We start from the raw sequence: 8,815 nt of genomic DNA on the forward strand, positions 1-8,815 counted from the left end.
ACCTCTCGACAATCATTTTAATATATAGTCAATGGCTCTTTGTAGCGAGAACAAAAAAGAACTATCCGCAGATTTTCAATAGACTTTGAGCTGGGGAAAGACAGGTTAATCGAGGGTTGCATCTAGAAAACAACCAAGTGTTGTATGTTTGCACTGAATCCAAATGTCTGCATTTTTCTAACTAAATCAAAGGGAGTGTTATTTCTTTTTCTGCTCACTCATCTGAAGGTAAGTAAATTTTCCCTGGCGATCAAAAGCCTGGTCAGCAACAAAGGCACCGCCTGCTTTTTCCACCGTCCTGGTGTGGCAAGTTGAGGAATTTCAATAACTGTGACAAGGGTGACTGATTTGTGAACTAGAAAAGGTTTGGATGTCAGAAAATTTACATTGCTCCTATCGATGGTTTGAAATGAAATAAAAATAAAGATAGATGGGAAGGGAAAAAAAAAAAAAAAAAAAAAAAAAAGGACGCGGGAGTTTCATGCAGCAGAGCGAGGAACGATGTCTGCTTGGGAAATCCACAGTTTTTACCTGAATGAAAGAGACCCCGTAAAAAGAGAGAGAGAAAGGGGGGGGGAGAGAGAAAGGAGAAATGAAAAAAAACAGAAAAGAGGAGAAAGAGCAACAGCAGAAGTAGAAAGTGAAGAGTTCTCACCCACCTGCGTGTTGATGGGGGCAGAAAACAAGATTTATTTCAGAAAAGTGGTGGAGGGCAGAGGCAGCTCCCCCCAGAATCACGCCTGTTGGCTACAAATAAAGCCCAGCGCACCCAGCACCTACTCTCGGAGAGTTCCGGTATTAACCAGGCGGCAAACAGCAACTTCAAAAGCAGCGAGTCACTACAGGGCTCCTCTTTTCAGAGCCTAAAAAGTTGCTCAGTGATCTTAAAAAATCGGGATCACCACGAAACCATCATTACCGTCATTATAGGAGTGCTGGAGCGAGAGGGGCAGAGAGAGAGGGAGACAGGGGGAGAAAGGAACCCAAAGAATAATCAAAGATTTTTTGTTGTTGTTGTTGTTTCCTTAGCACACATAGACACAAAAAGATGCGTTGGAAATATTTTCGTGGAAAAAAAAAAAAAAAAAAAAAGGTTTATTATAAAAAAAAAAAAAAAAAAAGTTGCTACTCCTGGAAGCCCTGTTTGTCCAAAGGGCTGTCAGGGCGCTCACAATACCTGCGATTGATGAGGCGGAGCGGCCAATCAGCGGCGGGCGGCGGCCGTGCGCGCCCCTCGTTGGCGGGGCCGGGGGGAGTTACGCGGGGAAGGGGGAGCCGCCGGCAGCCAATCAGCGCCCACGTCCGCCCGCACGTCGCCCCGCCCCCGGCTCCCATTCATCAAGGGGGGGGCCGGTGTCGTCCTTTCAATTCATTTATCTGCAGGAATGATTGCCGCTATCAGTCTCGCGTTCACCGCCCGGCTGAGGAGGTGAAAGTTTCTCCCCAGGAAGATAAACCGCAAAAGACAATATTGTGCATGATTTGCGCCTTTTTTTGCAAAGCGAAAAAAAAAAAAAAAAAAGGCAAAAAAAAAAAAAAATAGGGGAGAGTGTGGGGAAGCTCGAAGAGGAGAGAGAAAATCTCTCGGCCACTTCGCGACATTCCTATAGCCAAAAAAATCACTGAAGGAAGTTTCTTTTTTGTTTTGTTTTTCTGCTGCCCGCGCCGAGCTCTCGCCGTTATTGTTATTTGCGGGCAGTTTCTTTTTGCGCCCACCCCAACCCCCCTCCCCACTTCAGCCTCCCAGAAAAGTCAAAGCAGAGAGACAGTGAATATTTTTTTGGGGCACCTTTTTTTATTATTATTATTTGCGTCTGCGAAGATCTCTTTCCCCCCTTTCCCACCAGCCTCTGTTGTATTTTTTTTTGTTTTTGTTTTTGTTTTTGTTTTTTTTCCTCCCCCCCTTTTTTTTCTCCCCCCCGCGCTGATGCCGAAGGGGGTGTTTTTGATGTGGTTGCTTTGGTGGTGATCGTCGCCGACTTTCCAGAGAGGGTGTTTTCGCCGCTGCCGCTGCTGCTGCTGCTTCTCTCCGCGTTGTGTGCGTGCGCGCGTGCTTTTTTTTGGGTTGCTGCATCGACGCTGGGAAGATGCTTCTGGATGCTGGACCGCAGTATCCCGCCATAGGAGTCACTACGTTCGGATCGTCTCGCCACCACTCCGCGGCCGATGTCACGGACAGAGAAGTGGGGCTGGGAATCAACCCCTTCGCCGACGGCATGGGCGCCTTCAAACTCAACCCCGGCGGCCACGAGCTGGCCTCGGCCGGGCAGACCGCCTTCACCTCGCAGGCTCCGGGCTACGCGGCGGCGCTGGGGCACCACCACCACCCGCCCCACGTCGGCTCCTACTCCAGCGCCGCGTTCAACTCCACCCGGGACTTTCTGTTCCGCAACCGCGGCTTCGGGGAGGCCGCGGCCGCCAGCGCCCAGCACAGCCTCTTCGCCTCCGCCGCCGGCGGCTTCGGCGGCCCGCACGGACACGGCGATGCCGCGGGACATATACTTTTCCCCGGGCTGCACGAGCAAGCGGCTGGCCACGCTTCGCCCAACGTGGTGAACGGGCAGATGCGCCTGGGCTTCTCCGGAGACATGTACGGCCGAGCCGAGCAGTATGGCCAGGTCACCAGCCCCCGCTCCGAGCACTACGCCTCGAGCCAGCTGCACGGCTACGGCCACATGAACATGAACATGGCAGCGCACCACGGGGCGGGGGCCTTCTTCCGCTACATGCGGCAGCCCATCAAGCAGGAACTCATCTGTAAGTGGATTGAGCCCGAGCAGTTGGCGAACCCCAAAAAGTCCTGCAACAAAACTTTCAGCACGATGCACGAGCTGGTGACTCATGTCACCGTGGAGCACGTTGGAGGACCCGAGCAGTCCAATCACATATGTTTCTGGGAAGAGTGCCCGCGAGAAGGGAAACCTTTCAAGGCCAAATACAAACTCGTAAATCACATCCGAGTCCACACAGGTGAAAAACCTTTCCCCTGCCCTTTCCCAGGCTGTGGCAAAGTGTTTGCCAGATCAGAGAATCTCAAAATACACAAAAGAACTCACACAGGTACGGTAACCTTCTCTGTAGCCTTTTTGTCCGCGCGTGGACTCGCGAGGCCGGGTCGGGCCGGGCCGCTTCGGGGCCGTTCGCTGCTCCCGGGGCCGCGGAGCTGCAGGGCGGTGCTGGCTCGAGCTCGGGCACGGCGGCGGCCGCGACAAAAAGCGAGCTGTGCCCGGGAGGCGGAGGGGGAGAGAGGCGCGGTTTGCTGTCGGAATGGTGAGGGCAGGGGGGGAAAATAACCGCAGCGACCTGGTCTTGGTAAATTTATAGGTTTTAATTAATAGTTCTTCGGCAGTTTTGAGTGTGGCGCGATGAGAAACGGTGCTAAATATTGCAGGCGGCTCATCCGTCTCCCCTGTTCGATTGAGGGGCTGGTAAATATTTAATTCCGTGGAGCGATTGGAAATCAAGCGAGCCGAGCGCTTTCGCGTGTTATTGTTGTGCGGAGGAGGGCGGGCGCCGGGGACCTGAGAACTTTTCCCCGCCGCGGGAGGCGGCCGCGCTGCTCTGGGCCGGGAGCGCTCCCCCCCGCACCGCTCCGCGCCGAGCTGCTCCGAGGAGGGTTCGTGGGGTTGCGGCCGCCGTGCGTGTCTCGGTCCGGCCGGGCCGAGCTCGGTACTGCGGAAAAATACGGGGGAGGGGGCCGAGGGTAAAATATCACGACAGCGAGGCGTGAAAACGGCAAGCAGACTCTGAGATCGGGTGGAAATAGCGGCACGCCGGCTCTGCCTCTCGCTTCCGAGCGCCGCGAAAAGGGAGCGGGAGCAGAGCCTAGGGCTGGGCTGCAGCTGGAATTCGCCCCTGCGAACAGAGAGAGGGGAAAAAAGAAAAGTTCTTGGGTGCTCTACTCCTCCCTCCATTTGGAAATGGGCGCCGAGAGCGGGTCGGAGGTGCGGATAGGACAGAAAAGAGCAGGAAGGTCTGGGGCTTTGAGCCCCGCTGAACTTAGAAAGTTGCGAGTGTTTGCGGTGGAGCCCCGTGCTCCCGTCCGGCGCTGCGGTGGGGGCGAGCAGAGATCCGGCGGCCCTGCCTAATCCGATCCGTTTTTTCCCCCTCCTTCCCTCTGCAATAGGTGAAAAACCATTTAAGTGTGAATTCGAGGGCTGTGACAGGCGCTTTGCAAACAGCAGCGACCGCAAAAAGCACATGCATGTGCACACTTCCGACAAGCCCTATCTCTGCAAAATGTGTGACAAGTCCTACACGCACCCCAGCTCCCTCAGAAAGCACATGAAGGTAAATGGAGGGCGCCCGCTGTGCGGGGCGCTGCGGCTCCGCCTCGGGCCTGGCCGGGGGAAGGGGCTGAGGGGACGGCCGCGGGCAGCACCCGCCGGGCCGTAGGGAGCGGTGCCCGCGGGCGGAGCGAGGAGAGAGGCGCGGGGCCGCCGAGGAGAGCCGAGCCCCGGCCCGGAGCCCGCTCGGGGCCGCCCCTGCCCCGCCGCGCCGGGCAGCGCCGTTTGAGCGGCTGGGGAGGGAAGGGGGGAGACCCGGCGCGCAGGGCCTGGACCCGAGGAATGCCCCGAGGGGGGCACCGGGCCGCAGCTCGGCGCCGGTTGTCGATGTTGGGCGCGTCCCCGCGGAACGCCGCCGCCACTGGGGCCTGGGGCCGCCGCCGCGCTCTATTTCTGCCCGGGTTCTCTCTTGCAGGTCCATGAATCGTCCTCGCAGGGGTCCCAGCCTTCTCCCGCCGCCAGCTCAGGCTACGAGTCCTCCACCCCTCCAACCATCGTGTCTCCATCCACAGAAAACCAGACCGCCAGCTCCTTATCCCCTTCCTCCTCCGCAGTCCACCACACGTCCAGCCACAGCACGCTTACATCAAATTTTAACGAATGGTACGTTTAAAACGCTAAAACAAAACAGCGAAAAAACACAAACCGAAACAAAACAAAAAAGCCCCAAGCGAGCGAATCCAGACCCTATTTAAAAGACTCCAAAAATAATGAACACTCTGAAATCAGAATAAAAAAAAAAGAGCAAACAAAAACAAAATGCTGCCAGTAGACCCAGGACTGAGTAAAATGAAGACTCTTTTTTTTTGTTTGTTTGTTTTTCTTCCTTTTTTTTTTTTCCCTCTTTTATTTCTCTTTCTTTTTTTTCCCTGTTTATTCTTCCTTTTTTTTTTAATTAATTATTATTAATTTTTTTTTTTTTTCCTTTTTACTTTTTGGACTGTTCAGCTCTGCTCTGTTCCAAGGCTTGGTAGGCGAAGGGTTTAGTAGGATGCATAAGAAGACAAGGTTACCAGGGCAAATGCCAACCGTGTAGGGCTGTACTGGAAACCACTGATTAGAGCTCTCCAACTGCATGTCTGCTCGGGCAGCGGCCTTCCCCCACTCCCTCTTGTAAATACAGAATTATTAGCTTCAAAAAAGTTGAAAAAAAAAAAAAAAGAGAGAGAGAGAGAGAGAGAGAGAAAACACAAAAAACATGAACGTACTGTTTCATTTTGTACATAGTTATACCGCAGTCGAAGCCGGGGAGCCGTGGAGTTGTGGTTGCATCTATGTGGGGGGAGGGGCGGGCGGGGGGGAGCGGAGAGGGGGGTGGCGGTGGGGGGGCCGAGGGGAGAGGTAGAAATCCAACTATTTGTACTGAATGGCAAGAATGTTCTAGTAAATGTGTACCAAAATGTGAATTACTTTGTATTATTACAGTCTAAACGTCGATCTAACAGAATATTATTGGTATTAATGTGCTTTTTTGTATAAAGTGCAACATTTCGTCCCAAAGTCCAGTCTAAGTAGTGCAGTAAAATGTTGTTACACGTCCTGTCAAGAAATTCGTATAGTGAAAGCCTGGATCTGCGTGTCAAACTGTTACATTTGTTTATGTAAAGTGATATTAAAAAAAAAAAAAAAAAAAAAAAAAAAAAAGAGATAAACTATATCTGTCCGTTGCTTTTGGCAAATACAAGAACATAATGTATATAAATCCTAATTTCCATATTTATCCGCATGTAAAGGTCCGGTTATACATGTTACAAGATATTCAATATTTATGGCTAGAAGAATTGGTATGTAAAATTTAGTTTACAGAACTGTTTGGTAACATTTCGTACCTTATTAAAGATTCTTAAATCCCACGGATGGTGGTAGGAATCCTTATTCGCTCAGTCAACCTGCTGCAACTCCGACTAGCTTTAGGATATTAGGATAAAAACTGTCCCAGTTTTTCACTGCTTTCCATTATGTCATCACTAAAGCAGCGAAGGTGATATAAATGTGATAAATGAAAGGATCCCTGCTGGCATTACTATAGTGTGTAATTAGTATTTATATCAAAATTTATGAAACAAATTTTCGGCCGCAGTATAATTTAAATGACCTTTGCAGACATAGAATAACAACCATAAAAATAACAGAAATAGATTGCATATGCTACATAAATATTAATGTGGGGAATTGTTACACGAGAAGTGCTTCACTCCACTCCAGCACTGCCCATGAATCTGCATGGACCGGGTCCCTAAATTAAATTAATTCGGATAACATATATTAGGAGATTTAAAACAGAGGAGATTTCAGTTGCTATTTTAATTTAGAGCATTTATGACCATAACTAATTCTCAGGCAGTGGATTCATGACTTTCCTTGGGCCTTTCACTCCTAGAGATGCAGCACTGTGTCACGAAGGCTGTTGTTGTTGTTGTTGTTGTTGGGTGTATTTTTGGTTTTTGATTCTTTTTTGGTTCTTTTTCTTTTTTTTTTCCTCCTTTTTTCCTTTTTTCCCCCCTTTTCTTCTTTTTTTTTTCCCCCTGATATTCCTTAAGACGTGATGTTAATTTAAATCAATTACTTCTTATGCTATGTTATTATTATTACTATAAATTTGCCAGTGTTAATAGCTTTCTAAAAAATAAATCTAGAGGGTAAGAATTATTTTATGTAATTTGATTATCTTTCTATCTCTTTTATTTATTTCTCATTTACTTAAGAAATTCGTTCCATTGGCTGGCGTTGATACAGTAAATTTGTAAATGAGAAGACAATATAAAAAATCTAAATTACTTGTGCTTAATGACTGTAGCAGAACGCCTTTTCTCTAAATCAGATTGTCTTTCTTGCAGTTTAGTTTGATAGATTTGCAAGCTGTACTGCTTCCACTAACTTAGCTACGGTTGTTGGAACTGTTGGGCTTTGTTCCTGGTTGTAGCTTGCATGATCGCCCCATTAAGCAGACAACATATCAACAGACAACACAAATCATGAGCTTGGCTAAAGCTGCGAGCGCTTGTGATATGTCATAGAGTGAATTGCACGGACTGACCTTCCAGTAGACCAGGATGACACTTTAACAGCTTCTTTAAAGAAATATTATGTGTACGGCGACTCAATGGGGATATGAACCGCGGGGGGGGGTGGGGGCTGGTGGGTTGGGGGTGGGGGGGGCGGCGGAGCTCCGCTCTCGGCTCCGTGCAGCCGCTTCCAGGGCTCCTGATTGTACTGGGGCAAACCAACGCGAGCGCATTTCTTTGTCCCTAACATTTCCACAGCTTCCCGAGCGGTTTGTCAGCTCCCCTCTCCCCTCAACCCTTTCCTATTTAGCACAAAACTTCTCGGCGCGGGGTTTTGGAGCAGCGCTCTAGCAGCTCGACGCGAACTTTCCCTTCCCTCAGCGTTTATTCTAAGGCGGAGCGCCGCGCCATGCTGAGAGCGCCACCTTGCAGGGCCCGGCGGCACCGGAGCTGCTCGGCCCCGCTGGGACCCCGGCACGGAGCGCTGCTGCCCGGGAGAGCGCACTGCGCGGGGCACGGCCGCACGGAGATGGGGTTTAATGCGCCCAGAGAGCGGCTCGCTGTTCGCCGTCCCTGATGAGACTCGAATAGAGAGTCCCGAGCTCGGCTAATGGAGATAGTGGTGGGAATAGGGAACAGGGACGGCCCTGTCCCACCGAGAGACGTGCTGCGAGGGAAGCGCGGTGCAAGAGAGGTGTTTTAAAGATGTGTGTGGCCAGTTGGTCTGAACTTGTGTGCAGTCTGCAGTGGTAGCTGAGCGCTGAGCTGTGCCTGTGTGTGTCTCGGCGCTTGGGACCGAGCGCTCGGCCAACTTTTGGGCTGAGGGTTGTGTGAGCACCCTGCAGCACGAGGAGGTGTTTGGTTGTCTGGCTGCTGCTGTAGTTGTTTTCTGTCTGGGGGCACGGTGCGGTCCAATAGGTGTTCTGCGTTGAGGCGATTAATGCTCTGAACTCCAGCCCACGGCACGGCGGTGCTGCCCGCTCGGCCGTGAGGAGGGGAGCAGAGCCCCGAGGAGCCCGGCAGAGTGGGGGCATCGCGCAGGCGGAGAGGCTGCGGGGCGGCTTTCCCTGCGCTGGTTCCCTCGCTGAAGCCAACTTTTCCCCAGCGATGCGCCCTGTGCAGGAGTCCTCCCGAAGGTTTGCGGGGAGAAAAACGAATCTCGGCTCTCCAGCCTCGACGGGGGCCGTTATTTTGCTCTCGTCCTTAATGTCTGACTGCTCGGGAGCTTTCGTCTGCTGGCCGCTCGCTCCTGAGCTCGTCGTGCCGGCAGCCAGAGGCTGGGCCCCGCAGTGCGTAAGCTGAGAGCGCCCAGGGAGTGCCTGGAGGGGCTGCATGAGGTGTGTGAGGTGCGGGGGTGCCGTCCATCCACTCCAGAGCAGTGCGCACGCAGCACCCCCGGCAGTACTGGTGCTGTTGGGAAGCAGAAAGTTAAATACAAAACAATAATCGGGCTCTTCCATTTGCCCCCGAAGAGTCGCCTTTCAGGTCTCTTTAATGGATTGTGAATGATCGCTTGAATTTTTT

The 8,815-nt window shown here is 51.7% G+C and overlaps 1 protein-coding gene across 1 annotated transcript; it reads left to right on the forward strand.

Annotated features, from left to right (window-relative positions):
• Positions 1 to 1,389: 1,389 nt before the first annotated feature.
• Positions 1,390 to 5,457, forward strand: ZIC1 (Zic family member 1). Its single transcript, XM_052686617.1, has 3 exons — positions 1,390 to 3,060; positions 4,127 to 4,290; positions 4,702 to 5,457. The coding sequence occupies exons 1-3, from the start codon at positions 2,088 to 2,090 to the stop codon at positions 4,897 to 4,899; spliced, it is 1,335 nt and encodes a 444-aa protein (XP_052542577.1). The 5' UTR covers positions 1,390 to 2,087; the 3' UTR covers positions 4,900 to 5,457.
• The last annotated feature ends 3,358 nt before the right edge of the window (positions 5,458 to 8,815 follow it).

Source organism: Tympanuchus pallidicinctus, unplaced genomic scaffold, assembly GCF_026119805.1.
Source record: "Tympanuchus pallidicinctus isolate F22 unplaced genomic scaffold, pur_lepc_1.0 scaffold22, whole genome shotgun sequence".
Lineage (NCBI taxonomy): Eukaryota > Metazoa > Chordata > Aves > Galliformes > Phasianidae > Tympanuchus > Tympanuchus pallidicinctus.

Excerpts from the sequence above, each read along its gene's own strand:
- ZIC1 (XM_052686617.1), top strand. The coding sequence starts at position 2,088 with ATGCTTCTGGATGCTGGACCGCAGTATCCCGCCATAGGAGTCACTACG. Across the intron at positions 3,061-4,126 it reads ACACAAAAGAACTCACACAG|GTGAAAAACCATTTAAGTGT; the intron begins GTACGGTAACCT and ends CCTCTGCAATAG. Across the intron at positions 4,291-4,701 it reads CCCTCAGAAAGCACATGAAG|GTCCATGAATCGTCCTCGCA; the intron begins GTAAATGGAGGG and ends TCTCTCTTGCAG.